The sequence below is a fragment of the Pelecanus crispus genome, chromosome 1, assembly GCF_030463565.1.
Source record: "Pelecanus crispus isolate bPelCri1 chromosome 1, bPelCri1.pri, whole genome shotgun sequence".
NCBI classification, from domain to species: Eukaryota; Metazoa; Chordata; class Aves; order Pelecaniformes; family Pelecanidae; genus Pelecanus; species Pelecanus crispus.
The window spans coordinates 14,920,581-14,944,904 of record NC_134643.1 but is presented as its reverse complement, the minus strand read 5'-3'; the positions used below and the strand labels follow the sequence as shown (position 1 = coordinate 14,944,904).

The window sequence follows — 24,324 nt, the reverse complement described above, 5'->3', positions numbered from 1 at the left end:
CTGTCTCAGCAGAGCACTGCTGGATAGGCTTCAGCAGTGAGACCAGGGCAGTGAGACTGGATACCAGTCAGGTGGGTTTCTTTGAGGAAGCTGATGTCACGCTTCCCAATTAGCCAAGGAAGGCAAACAAAGACTTAAAATGGCAGTACAGCATGGCATGAGATGGCCAAACCTCATCTGCATCTAGTGTCTTGCAATGAGCAAGAGTCAGTAAAATGCCATCTCCCTGGATTTCCCTACTGCTGTTCTCCGGAAAAGAGGCTCCACCCCAGGGAGCCTGAGCCTTCTCTGTGGCCGTCCCGACGCAACGGGCTTTAGTGTCACTTGGGGATTTGAGCTGAAAGATGCAACTGTGTGAATGATAGAAAACCTCATGTGTATGCTTCAGTGGGGAACTAACTGAAAACCCCTCACTGAGAAGGTTGTGGTCGTTTGTAAAAGATACAGGCATCACCGCCGTCACCCACTGCCTCCTGTTATCCCTGGGATAGATTACTTAAACTCACTGTGCCTTCAATTGTCCCCCCAAAAATGGAAGCTGGTTTAGAGTTTAATAGCCCTTGGGATAAATAACTTCTATAACCCTGAGCTATAATCTGTGATTCTCACCAGTACCTGAATGGGATTTCAGATGCCGCTTTTGATCTGTAAAATGCTAAATGGTGCGCTCCTCCTCCCGGCACCGTGCTGCTGGCATGGCAGTCCCTGGAGAGGCACCAGGTGGAGCAGCGTGTTTGCAGCAGAAAGAATTCCGTCCCCCTCCGTGGTGGAAACCTCTGGCTTGCAAACTCCCTCCACCTCTGGATAAGCGAGCGGTTAAGAGAAATTGCTGGGTTCACATTTCACAATTGCTGTCAAAGATAGTTGCAGAGGATTCTGAGAGTTAGAGATAGGTTTTATTTCTCTGTTGTTGTTTGAACAGCAACAAGTAAATATAAGAAATACCAACCGCTATAACCTTTCTGAGATACAATCACCTAACTGCTAACAGTGTCCTTGTCAGGCATGGAGGTACCTGCTACTGTTCCCTTTCCCTTTTGATCCTATTAGCAATGTTTCAGCCCATGTCACTATTTTCTGAACTGAAGGTTCAATATTTGAAGTAACCTGGAACAAGGCATTTCCTTCTGATAAGTGCATTCGAAAGAACAGTTTCAACATTTACCATTTAATGTACTAGGATTAAAGGTGTAGTAATCCACTCAAGTAAGATTGCCTTACTTTAAGGCTAAGGGTGTTAAACAAACAACCAAGTTTGCACTAATTTGTAGGAAACTACTGAGGGGCTGTTAGAGGGGAGAAGATTGCTGTCTGATATTGTTTTTTGTTAAAGAAATACAGTTCTTTTGTCTAATGATGAACTGCAGTGAATTCCAGAGGGAGGGATTAATAGATGACATTTACATTCATCCATATATTAGAGGCTGATTTAAAAAAAAAAAAAAATCAAAGGAATGTATACTGGTAAAACTGCTGAAGGCTGCTGCTTTTATTTCAGATCGGAAGAAGAGTTTATGAATCCAAAGCTCATCTGTTTTTTTCCAAGTAGATGTGCCTGTCTACTAAAAGATAATACCTTTCTCTAAAAACTTCATTTTGCTTATTAAAACATAACATTTTTCCTTCAGGTTTTATTTTCTTTCAGGTCTGTAATAGGAGTAAATCAGGTAATGGAATAACACTGAATTACAGCAGCTGTGATCCAGCTCCTTCTTTAAAAATGCAAATAATTCCTCTGGTATTGGTCTCATGAGGAATAACGGTAGTAAATATATGGAGCCTTGTAGTAAATACAAAACCATCCTTGGCTCAAGCAGAGGCCAGCTCCAATGTTTTCATTGGCATTAATTCTAATTACTCAGTGGCATACTCTTGGTTTTTTTCACTCTGTGTTGCCATAATGAAACACATGGCAGATGTATTTCTCTGTCTGTTAGCACCTTGCAGTGAGCCATTAACACGTGTTGCTGTTTATCTCCCCCGTGTCTTTCTCATAGGAATTATGTCTGACCACCAGTTTGGAAACCAGTTTATGTGCAGCGTGGTTGCATCGCATGTGAGCCATCTCCCGACTACAAACCTCAGTTTTGTTTGGATTGCTCCACCCGCGGGGACAGGCTGTGTCAACTTCATGTATGTATACACACAATGCCTATGAGAAGATAATCACTTTGGAGATAATGAAATGATCTAACCTGCTTGCACTAGGACCTTATGGATCAAGGAGTCAGTCCTGCAAAGCGTAGACTTTAATAAGTAAGGATATTGAGTTCTTCCTGGCTGAAGAGTTTCTGTGCATATTAGGACTTTATATTTCAAAGCATGTAAGAAGGAGAGAGTGTTGTGCAATATAACATGCCATCAGAGAAATAACGTACAAGTGCATCAACCCTAGCATTTCAGTAGAAATTAATTCCTCTTAGTAATTAATCATATCATTGATCCTTTCAGTGTACAGCACATTTGCATTGGCCTAGTTTTTTATCTGTTGCATTCAGTAAGAGTTAGAACATCAGACACGTATTATTCAGATTGTAAGCATCAACATAAAACACAAGTATTCAAAAGAGTAGTCATACTCAAGTATTTACTGTTCCTAATAATAAACACTTTTAACTTCTGCTTAATTCACCTAGTTTACAACCTGGAAAAACCCAAGAGGTTATTCTTACGGGGTTTTTCATGATTTGTTTTAAAAACCTAAGTCACCATTTGATGATTTAGTACCATACAAAGTGCCAAGAAAATACACAGCTCAACATAAATTATTGGAATATACATTACTATATTTTACCTTACAGTAATCTCTAATTGTTTGTCCCAAAATTTTGGTAGATCAGATTTGAGAGAGAAAATACACCTAGACTGGAGTTAAAAGTAGAAAATATTTCAAGTTTGACCTGTTCATACTAAAAAAAGCCAGACTGCTCCCTAATTAGTAAGTGAACTTTTGCAACACGTCAACGTGAGACCTTTTCAGTGTTCCTGTGACTGTCCTGTTTGCCAAAACAAATTTTCCTGGGAAGCTGCAGCTAAGTGCCCCACATAATCAAGTTGTTTTACTGTTTAACATGTTGTAAAAAGTAAAAAATTACTTCTTTGAGAACACAGATTGATGACTGTGAACACAGTGCCTGTTGATTGACTGATCTGTGTCTTTGATATTCCCCTTTTCCTACGTAATGCACATTTTTTTGCCTATACTGTTACAGTACATTTTTTATTAGCTGCAATGACAATGGAAAAACATTTTTATTTCTAGCTCTCTTTTTCTTCTAAATGTCTAACAGTAGATTGGGAAAAAAGTTAGTTTTGATGAGTGGTAACTAACTTCTGAGAATGTATTTGTTTCTCATTAACTTCTACAATATACCAGAGAAGCTGTTTACAATATTTAAGATTCCCATTCACTATTTGACAAAAGTCAAAACTGATGGACTATTTGAGGAAATACTGTCACTGTTTTACTTAAATTCTGTGTCAGAAAAGTTAGCCTCATAAAATAGTTGTATATACCTTGAGGAAATCTGGCAACTATGTTTTTTCTGTGGAAAATCTGTGAATTTTATACTTCCTTTAATTCCTCTCTAAAAATAATTTCCTTTGTTGATCAAGTTGTAGCAGCTAAATGTTGTTCTTTGAGCTGCGTGAGAAAAATGAGATGTGAGATGTGCATCTTCTCTGCATACACTTGCTTACTCCTTTTCTTTCTCGAATTTTTGGTTTTCCTGGTATTCAAGAAATAATTGTTGGTCCTAGCTTGCACAGTGACTGTGGATGTATTTATTTATGAGATGTGACCCTCTATTGTGGGTTTTGAGGTCAGTTTATAAACAGTTATTCCTATTCCTGTGACTGATTGTTTTCATCCACAGTTTTGTATTGGGTTTTTTTTTGTTCATGTTTGTCATTGTCGAAGAAGAGCTGACGAATAGCTCTATAGAAATACAAATACTGCTGTGACTGCTGATGACCATTTAAGTGAAATTAAAGGGACGTTTTCTAAGGCAGTGAGTGCTTGCCTATCTTGAAATCAATGGAAGGTTCATCATTGGCTTCAGTGGAAACAGAGTTAGGTCAGCATGAACAGTTTTGGAAATCCAACTTGTAATTCCCTGTTTATATAAGCCATAATGTGCATTAGCACCTCTTCACAAATGGTGGTGTTTGCACTATGTTAGTAAAGTCCTTAGCCATGCTGCAGTGTGCAGAACATACATAGCAGAAAACTGAATTTATTCTTGACTATATAATTTGCAGCATGGATGTCCAACTACGTATGTCAGCAGCCCAGGTGCAGAGACACCAAAACTGTCTTTCCTTGCTATCCATGAAACTGGCCGGCTTGAGAGGTCTGATCCTGTACTGACGAGCCCGGCAGTGCAGCTGCTCCCAGGGTCCCTGGCCCAGGTCTCCATCAGTCTCAGCGGCTTTACAGACTGCCTCACTCCATGGTATAAGAGTGCTCCTTGGGTGATACTCGTTTGTCTTTGAGGATGAGCAAAATGATGCAGTTCATATCGGTTTGGTGTCCTGTAGGACAAAATCAGGCAAGAGCGGAAAGGCTCAGCTTCTCCAAAGTCAGTATTTACTCCAGGATCACACTTGGCTGCAGGACTCCTGGGGAAATGTGATCATCAGTTGAAGGAAATGAAGGGAAGAGGAATATGTTTTACCTCTAATCCTCCTCCTCAATTTTTCTTCAGCTGCCCACACTTTCTTGCCTCAGCTGTTGTTTCCCCTGCCTACTAAATCACAAGTTGCAGTAAACAAAGCTATTTTTTTTTGGTGCAGTGTTAGTCTGCCTGCCTTACCCAATTCTCTGACTTCAGGATTTCCAGAGAGTTGGCTCTACCTTGTTCGTCTCCATTTGCTCCTCTATAGAAAATAATTAACTTAAATAAGATTTTTTTAACACTTGAGACTAACTACTAGTCTAGTTTAAATTTAATAGAAATTAAATTTATTTTAATTTAAGTTTAATTTAATATAAATCTAAAATATTTACAAAAGGTTTCTGACTTTATAGACTCTGTCAACAGTGCAACAGAGATAAGAGCTTCCTACACTGTTACCAATATGTCTGTGATTCAAATCAGCTCATTAGTCTTTGACCTCTCTGGGGATGGATAATAAGGTTATTAATTAGCACCAGCTTTGGTGGTGCAATTTTTGCAGTGTTGATACCTCTCCCTGAACACTTCTCAAGAGGAACTGGACAAAGGTCACAAGGCAGATCTCCCACAGGACGCTGCACGGCTAGCTTTTATTAACTGCTCATACTATTGACCTGCTCATGCTTCCACTGGGAGCATGGACATGACACAGGGAAGTCATGACCCTATAGATGTCATGGGCAAAATTCCCTTTCACTTCATCCACGTCTTTTAGTGTGCTCTTCCAGAGCTCAGTCCTGAAAAAGACTGAACCCGTAAGAAACAAGATTTGTGTGGTCATGCTGTCACTCCATCCTCCCCCATAGCTCTTGTACCCACTGGTAACCAAACAAACATGACAAAAAGGTTGGGATGTCAAGATACTAAGTTTCATAAAAAACAGCAGACAGGTAGAACATTTATTTATACCAGTAAATTTGGTCATTCCCAGCAACAGTCCTGCCTGCCACAACATGATTGTCTATAAACTTCCAGAAATTTTCCTGGAATAAATTTGGCAGTTTCCAGCTACCAGCCCACCATGCATTTCCCAGGCATGGCTAAGGAGGGTGGCTCCTGGCCATGTTTAGTTTATTAGCACAGCCCGCCATGGACACCAGAAGTATTGCTGCTGCTGCTGTGGGAAAGGAGGGTAGTGCATCTTTCATCCTCTGGTACGAGGGAAACCGGGAATGCTGTGGGGAGGGATGTGGGGCTCTGTCCCATGAGGGGCTCCTGCAAGGAAGATGGGCTTATTCCTGGGGATGGGAGACGCAGTGATGCAGCAAACTGGGGTTCACACCTCATACAGCAGCTTGCCAGCACAACACTCAGTTTCTTTCCTTCCCCACCAGAAGATTTCTCATCTCTATAATTTGATGTAGTCCAGTTACTGATATTGCACGCAGTGCTGTGTCACTGCTGAATCTGAACACAATTTTGCCTGATGGAGCCATGCATCTTTCCTTGGCTCGGCACTTCATTCGGCAGGCTCCCTCCCCACTTTCACCGGGGCAAGGGATGGTGCAGATCCCTGTGCTCCATGGGGGAATGCTGCTGGACCCAACCTGCTTCAATGCAAAATCAGGCAATAGCCATTTTTTTACACTGACCATGTGCAAACTGTTGCTTTTTCTCTCTCTTTTTTTTTTTTTTTTTTTTTTTTTTTTTGTTTTTGTTCAGGTACTTTATTACAGCTAATAAATAAATATTTAGAAGAACCCTTTTATAAAATACCCTTCTAACAGAAAAACAGAAAGCCACTGGTGTCCCTGTAGTACATCTCAGTGTAGTCCTTCAGTATTTTTTCACCATTGGTATGCCAAGATAAACTAAGAAAATAAAAGCTAAAATGCATCATCTATTGCAGAACAGTTTTCTTAGCAGTAACTTAGGACTGTTTTAAACAGGTATTGAGCACCAGGAGATCCTAAGCAAATTACCAGGATCTGTAAATGCTGTTTACCAACAAAAAATGGCAGGTTCACCTTTACACTAATGAGTTGTTTCTCTGATTGTGTGCAAATATTTAAAACCTTATCTTCGTAATCCTTCAGCTATGTTTCACTGTTTGTAATTTCTGCCCTAAGTGCACACTAACCTGGTTAAAGCTCAGCCTGTCAGGGGAACAATAATGGCTGTTAAGCAGAGTGGCACACTGGGTTACATCTAAGGTTGTTAAGCGTGTTGTTTTATAGATGGCTTGACTTACTAGTTTGTAAAAGTGATAAAGCTAATCTAAATTGCAAAAGCATATTGTACTTCAACTGCCAGCATGATTTGTTGCAGAAGTTCCAGCTATAGAATAGGTTGCCATAGAAATTACTTTGGAAAATAAATATTTTTCTTATATAGCCATTTTTGCTATTCGTTGAACAGGTATCTTACAATATGTAATGGTGTCTATTCATATATTAATTATAACCTCTATTAACAGTGGACAGATTTCAAAGTATATTTATCAGTTTGCAAGATTTTAATTCTGCACAGTATAATTATTTAGATATTTTCTGATCATTAAAGCATTATTTAAAAGCTACCTACCAAAGCTGGACTGGACTTCTGTAATGCTGTCTGTCTGAGTCTGTAGGCAGTGTCTAATAACCCATGCAAAAGATGTGACCCATCACAATGGATCTTAAAATTCTGTACATCAAGAGGTCTTAGAAAGCACTAAAAGACCCAATAGTATATTATATAATAGTATATTATCTGACACACAGTTTATGGTGCAAATGGTTAAAAGGGAACAGGAATAGCTGTGGTGGTGTTCCCCTATGAAAACAAAGGTAAAAGAGCTGTGGTTGCTGAGGCAAGGCACTGGTACATGACTTCTCCTTAAGCAGGAGAAACTGGTTCCCAGCACAACTCCTGGAAAAAGTTTGGGACTGACTGCTGAGGCAGACAGCTGAATGATTGAAAGAAACTTGGAAGAAACTTGCAAGAAAGGAGATGTGTTTTTCTCTGAGAGTATGCCTTTTCCCATAATCACCTAATGATACAACTCCTTTCTGGGAAATTTGAAGCACCCTGTTCCAGAACTTGTCTTTTCATGCCCATGTGTTTAAGCCAGTTTCTAGGAACTGGCCACTTGTGTTAATGTATGAACTTGAAATATCATGCTGTACAAACACTACAGAACATAAAGACTGTGATTGAGAGGTTTGGTTACCTATTTAAAACATTTATAGAAAACCCATGATACGATTTATGGAAATATTGAATAAACATCTAAGAAGATTACATGGTATGCTATATTAGTCCTCTAACCAGGGTGGGAAAGGGCTATATTGTCTGAAGGAACCACATTCCCCTGGTAAACCACTTAGCTAAACTGTCATTTAGAACACTGTTTACTGCTTTTTTCATTTGTTTGAAAGAAATACAGAGGAATATCTTCAAGATTAAGTACACAATTATGTTTAATCTATACACAGTGGTAAGACACACAAATATTAAAACCAGAAAGTAAACAGAAAATAGCAAATAGCAAAACTAAGGTCCCTTAAGTCACTTCTATTCATATATAATCACTCAACACTTAATTATATGGTCATGTAAGTTTTTATCCCTCATGTTCTTATGATGAAACAGAATTGTACAATGAAATAAATTGTTGTTTGTAGCATCCTAGCTGGTGCTATCATTTGCAGTCTTTGCAATCAGTTGAAGATAGTGTCATAACACACATGGAAACCTTAATGTATAGACAGCTTTGGCTTTGGGATTCTGTGAAGCACAAGCTCCCTGCTTCAGTTAGGTGCTGCCCTTTTCTTCCTACTTTTTATTGCAAGGTAAGGGTGAAGCAGGATATTTCTGACCACTCTTTTGGTATTGGTGTGGACTCTGCTTGAGACAAGGGTTGTACAGGTACCAAATAAGATACGGTCCTTGTTTACAGTCAGGGTAGTTATGACATTAGCCCAGTGTTGCAGTCATTTTATTTTTCCATATTGCTTATACCTTACGCCTTGTGGAAAAAAATAAATCATCAGTAATTGTTCCTTGTTGGTGTGCCAGTTTAGTGGAACTATGAAGAAAAATTACTCCTTTGCTCAGTTTTCCACATCCCTGGGTAGAGGCATTGTTGTACTGTCAATCAGCATTATGCGTAACATTCTGAAAATCATGAGCCAATATTTGATTCAGATCTTGGCTCTGCTCTCATGTCCCATTTTGATGTGGTGCCCAGATTACCTCCTTCATCTTCTGTGTTTGTTAATTTTCCAGTGAAATGCAAACACCGTGCATGGAATCATTGCAGCTCCTCTAAGTATGACCCCAAGCAACATAGACTCAACTCACTGTGCAGAATTAGATTTAGCTTGTCTATTAGTTTTGTTTATTTTGCATGGTGGTAAAGAAAACAGAGATGACCAATGAGGAATTCTGGACGTTTTCAGAAACTTTGTTAGCAGAAGAAGGTAGCATAAAGTGTACTGCAGTGGGGGAATATTCAGAAGTGTTCAGAGCAACGGGAGAAAGCTATGAGGAGGGGTGGAAGCTGGTTGCACCTGATTTTCCACTCCTCAAAGGGATTTTAAGTTGGTTTTAACTGCAGATAGGATTTTCAGATATCTCCAAGTAGGTATTTATGTGTGAGCTATGTGTCTGTAACTCCCTTGAGATTTAATGGGGGTGCAATCTGGTTCCATAGACATCTAGGGCTTGACATTCAGTTCTACATCTAGAGGGAGGTACCTGCAGGTCTAGAAGGTCTCTGTAGTTCTACTAGTTTCCTTAGGACATTCCAAATTATTTCAGATATATTTAGGCAGCTGAATCAGTCCCTAGGTCTGCACTGACCAAAAATGGTTCATAGTTCTACATAGTTCCCATGTAGACCTTTATATAGGCACGTATTTTAAGCTTTTTTAAATCTGGATCTGAATCCCACCCAGACAGACTCAACTACCTAAACACAAACACCTTGTGCCAAATCATGAAAATGAGTTTTTCATCCCCACCACCCTCAACAGTCAGTAGCTTTGTCTGTGTCAAGAATTTCCAATGAGGAGGCTGCTCAACTGTTGAAATCTGCTGAAGGGTATGAATAAAAAAGGCAACTTTGTAAAGTTCATAAAATGTTGCAACTTTTTGTTCCTTTTTCCTTGGAGGTAAAGCTTGTTGTCTAATATTCTCTTAGATGTCTGATACTCCTACTAAAAGCCCACTTTAATGAGAGGAATATTCAGTTTTTAACATTTTCTCCAAGTTTGCAGACAACTGGCCATTTGCTATTTTAGGCCTCTTCATGCTGTGTAGGTGCAAAAAAAGCAGAACCAACAAAGCCAGGAAGAATGGATATGTGAACATTTATTAAAAATAAAAGCACATGAAAATTATGTTGGTAAGTTAGTTGGACTTAATTCAAAAGATGAGCAATAAAGTATAAAATGCTACTTCCATTGTGTAATGCCAGAATAGAAACTGCAAGATGATACAATATTAGGATGGTTTCTTTTCTTTGTATGATAAAAATTTAATATATCATGTACTTGTAATGTATGATAGCAGAAGACAGCTCACTATAGCCTTTGGCTACTCTGTTAAGATTTTGGCATGGTTCCATATAGGACTCTGGCACCTCCTACATGAAATAAAATGAAATTCAGTCATTTTCTACTGGTATTATCTAAATAATAAAACAATGATGGTAAGAATTACTTTCCTTCTTACAAATATTCATTTGGGAATTCTAGAAGCAGAGATCAGGTTTTACTTTCCTCCCTTTCTGAGCAATGTACCTATTATTTCTGTGCATGAGACCATCAATTCACAATCCACAGTACAGCTACCAGTAGTTGTGTTTAAAAATCTCTCTTGAACTTTGTTTTTCTCTCTCTGAAATTTAACCTCAGGGTTATTTTTCAGAGCATATTTTAGTTCATCAACAACATAAAACTTTGTTTCATTCAAAGAGGTTCTTTGTCTTCTCCTTTTCCCAAGATGGTTTAATTTTGAACACGACTAGAATATAAAATATATTACACACACTCCAACAGTTTGCTTCCACTAGGAGGTTTTCCTGTGTAACAGAGGAATTGAATGAAATATCTTTTGGCTGCTAATAATTGATTGATAACACACCTTTCAAAATGACATCCTAGAAGAAGTATGCTTAATGAAATAGGCATGAAACAGGTTTTGTGAATTCTTTTGAAAATGTTGGTTATATAAAGAGTAAGCAATAAACATACATGGAACCATTCCATAGGGGTGAACATATAGTGCATAAGAACACTAGAACAAGCAAAGGCAGAGGACAATTGTAAGAGATGTTTTAGGAAGCTAAATTTCAGTACCGCAGACAAGCCCATACAACCGGACATTGTGTCCGCATGGAAGCCCTTTGTAGGTCTGGAATGTCCCCGTGGTTGACTGAGAGAGTCTGATCATTTCAATGCCGTCTTTCAAGTCGATAATACAACAAGTGTCCAGTGCATGAATGAGTTTGGGATAAGTGTATTGTCTTTATACTTCTTTGGGGAGCACTTGACTTCTTGCAAGGGACTATTACTAAATAACTTTGTGAAGAGCTCAATGCTGCAGGATGCTGAGCACTGGCCTTGATCCAGCAGAGCAATCATGCGTGTCCATGCTGTCATCAAAGGCACAGACAACACTTTTTGTAGTTTTTAAAATTCATGCCTTCGGATTACTTGTTTGAAATTTTGTTTTGTTTGTGTACACAGCTGAGGACATACAAGGATGCTCTGTCCATATTCTCAGTTCACACAAGTTAACTTTTCTTTCCTGGTTTGTTTAGATGAACTTTAATAGAGTGATCTACAAAGCATTATGTAGACATGCAGTAATATTCAGCAAGACTTCATGTATGTGCATAAAATGTGAAAACTTGGATATGATGAATGTGAAAATCCAGTAAGATTAAAAAAAAAGTCTCCTTTTTTCTCTACTACAGTGGTCTCCTCACATCTAGTTCTAGCAAAAGTTTAAAAACAAAAAAGAAAGAAACCTTATACTTGAAGATATAAAAACCCTTAGATCAGCTTTTGCTGCCCACATGCTGGGAAAATTTGGATTTGAGTATTCAAAATGACAATGGCCTAAAACTAGCTGACAGAGTGAACTCTAAAACATCTCTCATAATTATTCTTTAAACTGTACTTAACAACAAAGTGTATCTCTCCCTTCTCAGTTTAAGAAACTCAAATCTATTACTAATATTTAGATAATTCTTATCTGTGGATATAGAATGAAATATAATTCGATCTGTTTATAATTACAAATTATAAAATATTATAATAGCATTATATATGAAACATTACAGAATAAATAATAAAAACAATAATCCTTCTATAACCTTAGTGTATACTATATAATGTCATCAGGATGGAATCGCACTAGGAAAATATTTGATAGTATCAGTCTTTATCTGATTGTTTTACAATATTCACAAATGACAGTTATTTCTTTTGCTATCATTCAGAATACAAACATTGCTTATATGCAGTACTCTGTATATGATCATATTGTGGTCTATACATGTTCATGAACTCTGTCCCTCAGAGCCAAAGACCCCTGAGGTCAAGACAGCTCCAAAGCTTGCAGAGGTTTCTGACACTATCATTACTTGGTGGGTAAAAGAGAAAATATATTGAGGTAAATTAAATAGTTAATAATAATTCCCTTGCTTTGTTTTTCTTGACATTAGAGAGGTTTAAACCAGAATCTTTTAATAGCTGTCTCCTTTTTTTCTCCACTGTCTTGCACTATTTGTCCTCTGGAACAATGGGAGTCATTCCTGAATGACTCCTGAATGGGACACTCATTCCTGAATCCAGTGCAGCACATCTGTCTTGTCTCCTTTTCTCTTATGGCCTGGAATATACCCTTTTTGAAAATCCCCTTGATAAGTGGCACCATCATCAGTATCATCAGATGCACACAGCCATCCCCGAGGTGATCGCCCTCCCTCCTCTACCATGGCAGCGTGGTTCTTTCAGGCAGTAGCCCACATGAGGTCCATCTGTATGATGAGAAAGCCATCAGATTTTAACGGGGGTCTATTGCTAGTCTGTACAACAATGCACTGGAAAAGTATGTCCAGTGTGGAAGTAAAAAAAGTAATCTGAAAGGGAGATGCACAGCATTAACTCTTAGAATTAATAAATGGCGCATCCATTTCCCAAGTCATCATAACTGTCTTAATAGCCCTGTTAAAAGGCCAGGATGGCAATATTAAAGTGTTACATTACTTGCATCTTACTAGGTGTAATTACTCTAGACTGTGGCTGTGATATTTGCTGGGCCTGTGAACTGTTTGGGTCAGGGACAGCACTGTGGCAGGAGATTTTGGTCCAGCCAACTTTCGCACATCAGCTGCTCAGCAGTTCCTGGTGGGCAGCAGCTCAGCCATGGGAGCAGAAGTCTCAGACAGGTATCAGGATGATACTTGCTCTCATAACAGGCAAGTGCAGGTCAACCAGGGGATCAGGCCCAGTCAGCATGGGTTCATGAAAGGCAGGTCCTGCTTGACCAACCTGATCTCCTCCTATGACCTGGTGACCCACCTGGTAGACGATGGAAAGGCTGTGGATGTCATTTACCTGGACTTCAGCAAAGCCTTTGACACCGTCTCCCATAATATTCTCCTTGGGAAGCTGGCAGCTCATGGCTTGGATGGGCATACTCTTCGCTGGGTAAAAAACTGGTTGGGTGGCCGAGCCCAGAGAGTAGTGGTGAATGGAGTTAAGTCCAGTTGGCGGCCGGTCACGAGCGGTGTTTCCCAGGGCTCTGTTTTGGGGCCAGCCTTGTTTAATATCTTTATCAACGATCTGGATGAGGGGATTGAGTGCACCCTCAGTAAGTTTGCAGATGACACCGGGTTGGGTGGGAGTGTCGATCTGCTGGAGGGTAGGATGGCCCTGCAGAGGGACCTGGACAGGCTGGACTGATGGGCCAAGGCCAACTGTATGAGGTTCAACAAGGCCAAGTGCTGGGTCCTGCACTTCGGACACAGCAACCCCATGCAATGCTACAGGCTTGGGGAAGAGTGGCTGGAAAGCTGCCTGGTCGAAAAGGACCTGGAGGTGTTGGTAGACAGCCGGCTGAACATGAGCCAGCAGTGTGCCCAGGTGGCCAAGAAGGCCAACAGCATCCTGGCTTGTGTCAGGAATAGTGTGGCCAGCAGGAGCAGGGAGGTGATTGTCCCCCTGTACTCAGCGCTGGTGAGGCTGCACCTGGAATACTGTGTCCAGTTTTGGGCCCCTCAATACAAGAAAGACCTTGAGGTGCTGGAGCGTGTTCAGAGAAGGGCAACGAAGCTGGTGAAGGGTCTGGAGCACAGGCCTTATGAGGAGCGGCTGAGGGAACTGGGGTTGTTTAGTCTGGAGAAGAGGAGGCTGAGGGGAGACCTTATCGCTCTCTACAACTACCTGAAAGGAGGTTGTGGTGAGGTGGGTGTTGGTCTCTTCTCCCAAGTAGTTAGCGATAGGATGAGAGGAAATGGGCTTAAGTTGTGCCAGGGGAGGTTTAGATTGGATATTAGGAAAAATTTCTTCCTGGAAAGGGTGGTCAAGAATTGGACCAGGCTGCCCAGAGAGGTGGTGGAGTCACCATCCCTGGAAGTGTTCAAAAAACGGGTAGATGTGGCACTTTGGGACATGGTTTAGTCTAGTCTACCCTTGTTTGTTTTAGTGTGGACTTGGTAGTGTAGGTTAATGGTTGGACTGGATGATCTTAAAGGTCTTTTCCAACCTAAACGATTCTATGATTCTATGATTCTATGATTCTATGATTCATAACGACGACATAGTGGTGTTGTAATGGTGGATGACATAATGACATCATAATGACGTGGTCATCATCGTAGCAGCGCTCAGTAAGAGTTCTGTTCCATTCTGTTGTGATACAGAACAGTTATCACCTAGGAGAAGGCTCAGAGATCCTACACTAATTCAAATAATAATAAATTTTATTTTAAGAGCAAAATTATTGAAGTATTTCACATGCCATTTTCTGGCTCTTGTTGCTGATTAATGTCTGTTCTTTTAACATATATTTTACAGATATAATACCGCTGTAACATTAGGAAATAGAGTTTTCCTAAAATGGCATTGTTTTCCTTATCGCTCTCGAGTGTCTTGGATCTTTTAGTTATTAGAAATGTAACAAATATAACATTTTCTCTTACAGCCTTCTACATATCCCTCTTAGCTCAACATAATCTGTTTAGCCCAAGGAGTAATGTACATTCACTTGAGACATTTTCTGTGAAAAATGCATTTTTGAAGTCTTAAAGAGTAAGCAGCTCTCTAGCAATCTCTATGATTTCCCACCCAAGTAGGGAAGAGTTTAAAATAGCGAGTTTGAAGAAATGAATAATGGAAGAAAGTCAAACTCTTTGTCTTTTTTTTTTCAGTACTTCACTAGTTTGAGGTCAAATTTTACCACATAAGACATATCAGTTGCAGTCAGGAACCAAAAACATGCTCCATGAACTCACCCAGCTTCTAGCAGCGTTTGTGTTTATGCAAAGGATATTATAACTGATATGAACAAATTACTTTGCAGTACCTAATTACACATTCAAAGAGCAATGTCCTAAACATCCTAAAATACAAAAGATAAACAGTAGAAACGCTTCCAATCAATATCACAGACTGTTTTGCAAAGCGGTGAAGATGTTAGGGGCATAATTTGATCGATGGTTTTAACAAGCAAATAGAGAGAGAATATGTATGGTGAGTTAAGCTGCATAAAGCCTTTCTTCTAAATCCAGATGTAGGCATTAACTCGCATATTTGAGATGGCATGCTTATTTGCTAAGTGCAAAGATGGTTAGAAAAAGGCTTTCCTGACTGAGGATAAAAGCTGGAGTACTCCTTAATTTTGGTTACTGCCAAGCTTATTTCAACAACCACAATAGTTATTTGGCTCCATACCAAAAAGTGGCAATACAGTACTTACATGTCTATGGATCAAAATTAGATGAAAAATTGCTCTTTCTCATCTCCAAAGCCATTTGCCGCACATTTTATAGGCCTCAAGATGCCTTTTGTAATATGTGATAACAGAGCCAACTGAAGCATCTGCCTGGGAAGAGATTACTTTAATTATGGACTCAATGTCCTATTTTCTGCAAGTGTTCCCCAGAGAATTTCTTACTGCTGGATGAGAGGTGTTATGATGCACATTAAAACCTACAAGTCAAACAAAAGAGGTTGTAAAAGTGAGACAAGGACACCCATAAAGTCTGCAGTCTTGTATTCAGTGGCTAAAAAAATAACCCTGAGTTCTGTGATGATAACTTTTTAAATAAACAAACACCTGTTAAGAAAGATTTCCAATAATGTAAAGAAAAAATGAATGTTAGAAAAACTTAACCTTTTTTCCTAATCCTATTATATTGTAAATTGATCTGTCTTTAAAATACTCCTGTTTTCCTTCTAATTTTTTCAACATAGTAGTAATCACTAATGATGTAATGTGAAAAATTCAGCAAAGAGGTTCCTTGTTAGCTTCTATTTTTGTAACATGCAAAGTTTGTCATTAGGAATTCATTTGCTTTCTGCTGTAGTATCATTGATCACAATTAATTCACTTGATATTAAAGTGGATGTGCTGTATGATCCTATAGAAATTCTGTGTAAATTACCATTGATTTAGCACAGTTAAATGGCTACTTAAAATATTTGTCATTCTCTCTTTATCAATTAGAAGAAAGCCGAGAGATCTTCATTAGCAGCTGTTGCAATGATGAGCTAAAAGGGGGTTTTTAAACAAAATATGATGGAAGTGCTGTAAAGATGGCTTTAAGATGCTGTGACAGCATGTGAGGTACTGGGAAACTTCCCTAAAATTTGTAAGATTGCCAAAATTAAAAGGGAAAATGACATCTCCAGAAGACATTGAAGTGTAAAAAAACCCCAGACTATTTGAAGTGCATTTAAGTCAGAGGGCCATATTCGATAGCATTTGGGAGTACCGCCTCTTTGATCCTGTACAATTATTAGAAAGGTTTATTCTCTTAAAATAGAAGAGTGAAAGCAATGTTCATCCTCTATAAATAACATCAACTAACATTAGGGATTTTTCAGTTTGCTGATTTTACAGTAACTGTCTTTACTGAAACAAAACCAAGTCTGAAAAGGATGTTACACATTCAGTACTTCCCAGTCTGAGTGAAGGTAGTATGGAGATTTCACAACTTAGCAAATGGAAGAATTTAGCTAGCCATGCAGCTTCCAGGCTCAGGAGGAGCTCCTCTCCCTGGGGGAACTGAGCGTATTGGGTAGGGGTCACACGTCTCTTTGGGTAGGGGTCACACGTCTCTTCGTGGTTTCCAACACCATTTCAGGTGCCTGGGAAATACCTGCCCCAAGCTTGGTCTCTGCTGTCACATAGCCTAAGGTTGTAAACCCGGTCACAGCATGACATGCTGCTGAGTGTGGCTCAGAGATACCTGATCTGCATCTGCGGGAGGGAATCTGGGTCTGGAGGTGGTAGCACCTGTTCCGTCTGGGCTGCAGGTATGCTCATTAACTCACACAACATAAACTTGCGGTAGTGGGTGGAGAAAGCCAAAATACTGAAGGTGGCTTTTGGTGGAGCTATCCTAGGCTAGGAGGAGCTGGAGCTCAGCTCTCTGCTGTGTATAACATGGTGTGACATCAAGAAGTCTGTGGGCTGGAGCAGGTACCTGTGCAGAGACACATGGACTCCAGCCCCATGGAAGAATTAAGGATTAAAACTCAGATCCCTTGTCTATCTGCTAGGATCTTCCTTGTTGATTTTTTTCTGACTCCTTCCTCTGGCTTTAAGAAGCTGTGCAGTGCCAGGGTTTAATGGAATGTTTTAGCTTATAAGTTTTATAAAAACTTATAAGGAAAAAGAAAAAAAAAATCAGGAAAAGCCCCGATCTGTGAAGGGAGATTCTTGGACCAAGGTGGGAACTGACTCAAAATTGACCATTTCCAAGCTCGCTGCTTTGCCTTTTGGTCTGTTACTGAAAAGATGGAGGAAAGGGTCACTAACATCCATGGTTTACTGAAGTGACTGAGGCCACTTTGCTTAGAGCTGGATTCAACATGTTCTTGAGGGGTAGATGTGCAGGAGCATGGTTGGTCAGACACCAGTGTCCCTTCTGGGAGTTTGGGAGAGACCCTCTGCCTTCGTCGGGCTGTGGAAACTGCACATGCCTGAGTCCATATGCCTAGGCAACTTTTGGTGAGGCACCCTGGTGCATCTGGAGCTGGGCTCCCTGGGCTGCTTTCCCAGGTTTGTGTGCCCTGGATACCACCAGATCCCCATGTGGCACTCGAGTCATGCTGAAAGTCATGAGAAATTTCAAACATGATATCTGCAAAAGCAAACGTTTCAGCTGTGACACTTCTCCTTGCCAGCAGCCATGAAATCTGTTTGGGTATTTTCCTGCTTGCCAGGGAGAGGTGACCTTTCCTTTGGGTGAAGTGCCCTGCTTTGGATCTACTGTTCCTTTGCTCCCAGAGCTGGCACTGCTTTGTGGGTCGCTGATGGTTTTAGCCAGAGCTTTGTGTTTTAAATAGTATGGGCAATTAGGTCATCATTCCAATTGTCTATGTACAAATTGTTGTCTTTTTTTTGTTTTAAGTATATTTTGGAGTGACCTCCACACAAAAAGAGTTCTAAGAGCCTGGACCTGTGTTGTTACTTAACATGATGAAAACGTCATTACTTCAGAGAATGGTGTTGTGTCTCCAGTGGCTTTGAGCAATGGGTTTCTTACCCTGTGCAGCCTTTAACTTGTTAGGGGACTTTTTTTTTTCTGGTTGTTCTCAGCAGACAAGAGTCCCAGAGTCAAGTGAGTAGAGGGATGGAAAAGACAGCTCTGCTTCTGACTTGCTCTTTGCACTCTCAGCTAATGCTGTTGGCTGCAGCTCACCCCCCTGTCCTGCTAGCCCAGCCTGGCTGCGACAGCCATTGCTGGGAGGTCTCTGCCCATCTGGACAGGAGGCCATAACTGCTCTGTGGTGGCTCCTGCCTCCCCCACCAGCAGAAATTTGTAGCTTGGAGTGCCAGGGGAGGGGAGGAAACAGTGTCCCAATCCCCTCTCCTCCCTTGCAAAGCCATGTGAAGTGTCTCTTGACTGGGTACAACTAGTTTAGTGCTGTAACCAGTTGTCTGTGCTGACAGATGAGGAAAGTCAGCTTTATTTCTTATGAGGGGAGAGCAAACAGATCTGAAGTCAATGATGACTTTGTTCTGAAGTACTTTGAGAACACATTTCATTTCTTCTAGCCCATACAAGGATTTCAGTGCCTTTTATGGGGGAATATGAAATGTATTCTTGCAAATATTTCTCTCTGTGTAGCATTTTCCTTAACATATCATTTGCTCTTCTTTTTTTTTTTTTTCCCCTCCACCCCCAAACAGTGCAGAGAACATCCTTGTCAGCCTTTTCTCCTTCTTACAAGGCTCATTTGTAGATCTCCTCTGATAGCAACATATCTGGCAATAGTGAAAAATTTCACAATCCTGGCAGAGCACTGTGGTTGCTGTAAGTCATGCTTCAGAAAAGCGCAAATTTTTTAATGTTAACTTTCTGAAAATGAATACGTTCCTCATATGTCTAGTAGTACATTTATTTGTGCCTTTGAAGAGATGATCATTGTGATATTGAAGCCAAATTTAATCTAACTTTGCAGTGCCATATGGCACAACCTGTAGACACTAAGATTGGGAGTTCAAGCATTAGATTGCCAGACTGATGTGGTGGATAAGTAGATTGTCGTAAAAGTCATTAGTTTCAGTGCATATAGATTGCACTTGGCCTTTTTTGTTGTTAAGCTTTTAAGGGTTGATCTTTTAATGCTTTGTTGTGATGCAAAAACAAAGCATCTCAAGAGGACACTTTATGGTTACAGATTGTTAATGTGTTTTAGCTGAATGAGATAAACATAACAAAAAGATCCCAATCTTGCTAGTATTTAGGATATGTCAGGAATGTTTACTTATATATGTAAGGGTATTTCCAAGGTTGATTTGTAACCCATCAGGGATCTAACTAGTAGCTAGGATTACTGTTTGTGACTATGTTCGTAGCTCTGGAATATTTTCGGCTACAAGTCCCTGTATTTTATTAAAAATAAAAAAAAAAAAATCAGAAACAAGTATTTCTGATGTTGATAGACATTGTGTAATGGGATATAGATGTCTATTGGATCACTATTACATTTGTCAGTAAAGGTAGTTTAGTTGCAGTAGTTTGGTTTGGTAAAGGTAGTTTATTTGCATCGGCAACTCACAGCTCTTGATCTACATCTGTCTCCTAGGTAGTTAAACTGGATTTCAGAGCTGGGTTTTTGTCCCGGTTTGGGCAGCAAGACTTTTCATCCAGAATGTGACTTGTAATGTGAATTCCCAGCTGGAGCTATCAGGGAGTGCCAAAGCCCAGACAGAGCAATTAACCCTTCCCAAGGATGATCCCTTTTACCTGGCAGCCAGTCCTGGAGCCATGCATCCCTGGACCTCCAAGGGCTGTGGCACTTGTCTTGGGGCTCTCAGCCACATGGAAGTTTCGGGGTGTAGCTGGTAGGCTCAGGAGCACTGAACACCCAGTGACAGAGGGAAAGGCAGGGGTACAAACCTCAGACGAAACATGAACATTAAGTCAAGTGTATGAAGTTTTAATGAGCTTCATTAGATTTTCAGATAGTAACAAAATCATAGGTCAAGTGGAACTCAGCATTTGCCAGTGCTGGAAGATTTGCATTACTCTGTTTAGCAGTGCTTTGATAATACCTGTAAACTTTCAGATTATATTTGAAAAATGAATACACAGACTTTTAATAAACCTTGTTTCTTTTTTTTTGTTTGTTTGTTTAAATTGGTAAAATAATAATGTTATTAGGACTTATTCTTTGTGTGAAAGTGAGCGCAGAATACATTTCATGGTTGATTTATGAGCCCCTTGAAAATATGGTTTATAATGAAATTCTAACAGACCCTGAACAAAATTAGCATAACAAACAGCAATGTAATAATACCTTTCATGCCTGTGCATTCCGGCAGATTTACTCTCACTAAGCACTTGCCAAAGGCCAAGAGCACTTCCAGCCAGGGCTGGGCAGCACACCGTGGAGAATGTACCCCCCGAAAGTTGACTGCCTTCTGCGCATATGTGAAGTTAGGCATTCAGAGAGTCTGTATGGGTGAAGTTAAATCAGCAGTAGTGTTACCAAAATAGCATCAAACTAAGAATAGCTGTCTTCAGCTACAGAGTGATTGCTGATCTACTAAGGCAAAACGTGAAAAGTGTAACTTTCATTGCTGGCAGCACTTAATTTCAGGGTTTTGTTAGAATTAGGAAATATAGCTGAGATAGTAGCTAGAAAAACAGTAATGACTTGGGCTGTCATTGTTCATATAAGGAGCCTATATTTATCTTTATATCTTAAAGCTTTATTTTGATGAATTTTACAGGTGACCCAGGTCTCTACAGACTGAAGTCCTGATGCTTTGCCTGTACCTAATGCTTGCAATATATGAGATTAGATTCTGCTCCTATGTTTCTTCAGGAACATCTCCTTTTGTATAGAATAACCTGTGCCAAAGCTGGATAACTGGGTCAGACTCAGGATTTTTATGTGGAAAAGTCTGGATGGCTACAGCCATCTCAGTTTTAATGTACATAACACCAGTGGTTTGCCACTAGGAATTTTGAGGGCATTATACTGACCTCAATCTGCTCACACAACCACTGAAACAAATTAAAGAGCAAAAGTGCTCTGCAGCTGTTAGTATGTGAAGGGCTGTCGGAGGATGTTGTCATAAAAAGCAAAGGGAAGACCTACAGTGAACAGCATAATCTTTGGTCTCCCAGAGACTGATACACAGTTATGGATAGATGAAGCTAAATTTTAGCATTGAAGTTCATGTACTTAGACTATAATTACATTTTGTTCTAAAAACATAGTTAAAACAATGTTAGGCTAAGTGGTTTATTTTCAAAGGAAAAGTTAAAATGGGAGGTATAATTCCAGATGGGATAGTTAGAAAGAACCGTTTACTGTGTTTCCCATCAGCAAATCGTTAGGGTTATTTTGGGAAATACAAAAATGGGGAGGAACATTAAAACCAGCTTGTGGTGAGACAATGAAGCTCATGGGGGTGCAGGTTAACCCAGTCCTTGGAAGAGTCTGTGCAGAAAGTGAGGACCCTGCCTACAGAAATTTTGGAAGTAGAAACCATTGAGTGACTACTTCCTTATTCTTCCAGAACTATTTTTTTTTTTTTTTTAGTTTTACTGGCATGTCTATGCCTGTCACAGTCCTCAAATCTCCACTATCAGATTATGAAGTAACTCAGTACTGGTTTACTGGGAGAGGAGCAGAGGTGGAGGAGACAGAACAGTTTGGGGAAGCCCAAACCAAGGCTTGATACAGATCCTGTTCTAAGAATTCAAGTAATTTTATTTCATTTTTTTAAGCACCGTTTGGTAACTAAGGTAAAAAGTGATCATGAAAAGGTTTTATCATAATGTGTACGAAATGGGGACAGTGCCCATCTCCTGCACTCAGCCTCAGCCCTCAGCTTCCTCACTGTGATTTTTAACAGCGGAATTTGTTTTTTGTGTTAATAGGCTTATGAAGAAATAAACCAGCTGCCCTGAGTGCAATAGTGTACAAATTGTCAGACTGCTATTTTTCCCTTTTTTTGACTAGCCAGGCTTAGTATCCTGAAAGGGCTATATTTGGGCTTCAGCCAGCATGGTGGGGTGCATGGTCCATTAGCCAGATTTCTTAGGCTTACAATCTTGCTTTTTTGAGTACAATTACTTTTTCTTCTGATTGTGTCTTCTGTAGGTATTAGCAGATCCAACAAGGAGGGAGAAATGTTTGTGCAAAACTTTATATAAGGAGATTCCCTGTTGGGGTTGTATGTCAGGACTATGCTACTGTTACTGGGGAAGCAAACTTCTTTTGTGGTTGTTGCATCCATGACACCATGACCTACACAACAGGGTCATAATCCAGCTTTACAGTTGCTACCTTACCAATTGTACAGCATATGAAATTTGATCTCTAAAGGATTCAAAAATTTATGACCAATAAGCATAATGTGAGGCAGTTTTACTATTTCTCAGAGGCAGACAAAAAGATATATAACTTGTGCTGAGTAATTGCAGAAAAGCCAACACTTGAAATTAAATTCCCCAAAATACTAGAAAGTAGGCCATAAGAAAGAAATTAGCTGGTTTCCCTGCCAAAGACTCCCAACCTTAACAATTCTTAACTATCTTCAATGTCAGATGATTTGTAAATTAACATTCATTGCCCTCTAATTTTAATTTTCTTAAGGAAAATATTTCCTAATCTCTGTTAGACCAGATTCTGCTTTTTTAAGTTGTATGTCACAGGACGGTACTGCATGAGTAGTGAGCCTCACTAAACTTAGTGTGAGTATTGGTGTACACATGTGCTATGAGATCTTCTCATGAGATAAGGTGCTGATAAGGTGAATATATGGTGCTGATAAGGTGAGTGAGCTCTCAGGACCTGGCTGTTTGTATTTAATTGAAGAGCTGCACCAGGACTGCTAATTGTTGGGGTAGATGCCCACACAGTCAAGTCAGTGTAACTCATAGAAGCAGGTGGATAACTCAGAAATACAGGTACTGGAAGTGCTTTGGCACGCTGGGTTGTTGGAATGTGTGTAACATCGAGGACAACATAGCTGAAATATTTTCTTTACAATTTGCTTCTTGTTTTAAAGAAATAAGGTCTAATCCAAACCCAGTTAATCTGAAGTCTGATATATACGATGTGATTTGCTAAAATTTTGTGGTCAGAAGTTCCACATTTTTACCAGAAATGGCAGGTATTTATAATTTGCTGCACAAGTAGTTTAAGTATTTTAGCATAATTCAGAGTGAATTAATGGGTTGTAATTTATTGCCTAATGCTCTATAGGAGTGATTTATAAAGCCATGCTCTGCACTGCTTGTTACTTTGTATTCTCTGTGTTAGATTTATCATCAATATCATTAAATGAATTCACAGTGACATTGCTCTGGAACTATGGTTTTTGATACAAGGGTAACGGAACATAAATCAAGAATTATGTTTAATTCATGAGAGGCACCAGTCTCTCATTTAGGTGTAGGCTGGGCTAGGAGGTGTCAAAAACATGCTTTACAATACCTCTTCTGATTGCATTTTAGACCCTCTCTATATGCCCTTATGTTCTGTGTGAGAATAACATATAGCAATACAGTGCAGTTTGTCAAGTGAATAACATTTGTGTTTTTATTTATTTGGGTGCAAATGGTATCATTATTTTTACCACAAGCCAAAAAGGAATATATTTACATGAATATACCTAAAATTATTCTTAAGGGAATCTATAAATTTAAAGATAAGTCTTGCCTATTCTGTGCAATAAATACTATTGTTGATTATTTAAATTACACTTTAAAAATCTAATACTTTCTAGTATTTCTTATTGTTATTTTTACTTCTCTCCCTGCAGAAATAAAAATAAACCCTCTCGTCATTTTAGTCTTTTTTTACTTACCTCTTTAAATTCCTCTTGAATTAGTGCATTGAAATCCAAAGCATGGAAAAGCCGATAAGAATATTTAGCTAGTATCTGTTTACTTTTCATTAATTTTATGTAAATATTTCTGCTCCCTTTACTTTAAAAAAAAAATTATTCTTACAAA

At 39.5% G+C, this 24,324-nt stretch overlaps 1 protein-coding gene across 1 annotated transcript in view; it reads left to right on the top strand.

Annotated features, from left to right (window-relative positions):
• The window catches only part of RELN (reelin), a 304,962-nt gene that overhangs the window by 84,303 nt on the left and 196,335 nt on the right, over positions 1 to 24,324 (top strand). The window contains exon 3 of the mRNA XM_075728102.1: positions 1,998 to 2,133. Coding sequence (XP_075584217.1) covers positions 1,998 to 2,133 — 136 coding nt within the window. The remainder of the gene's footprint in view (positions 1 to 1,997; positions 2,134 to 24,324) is intronic.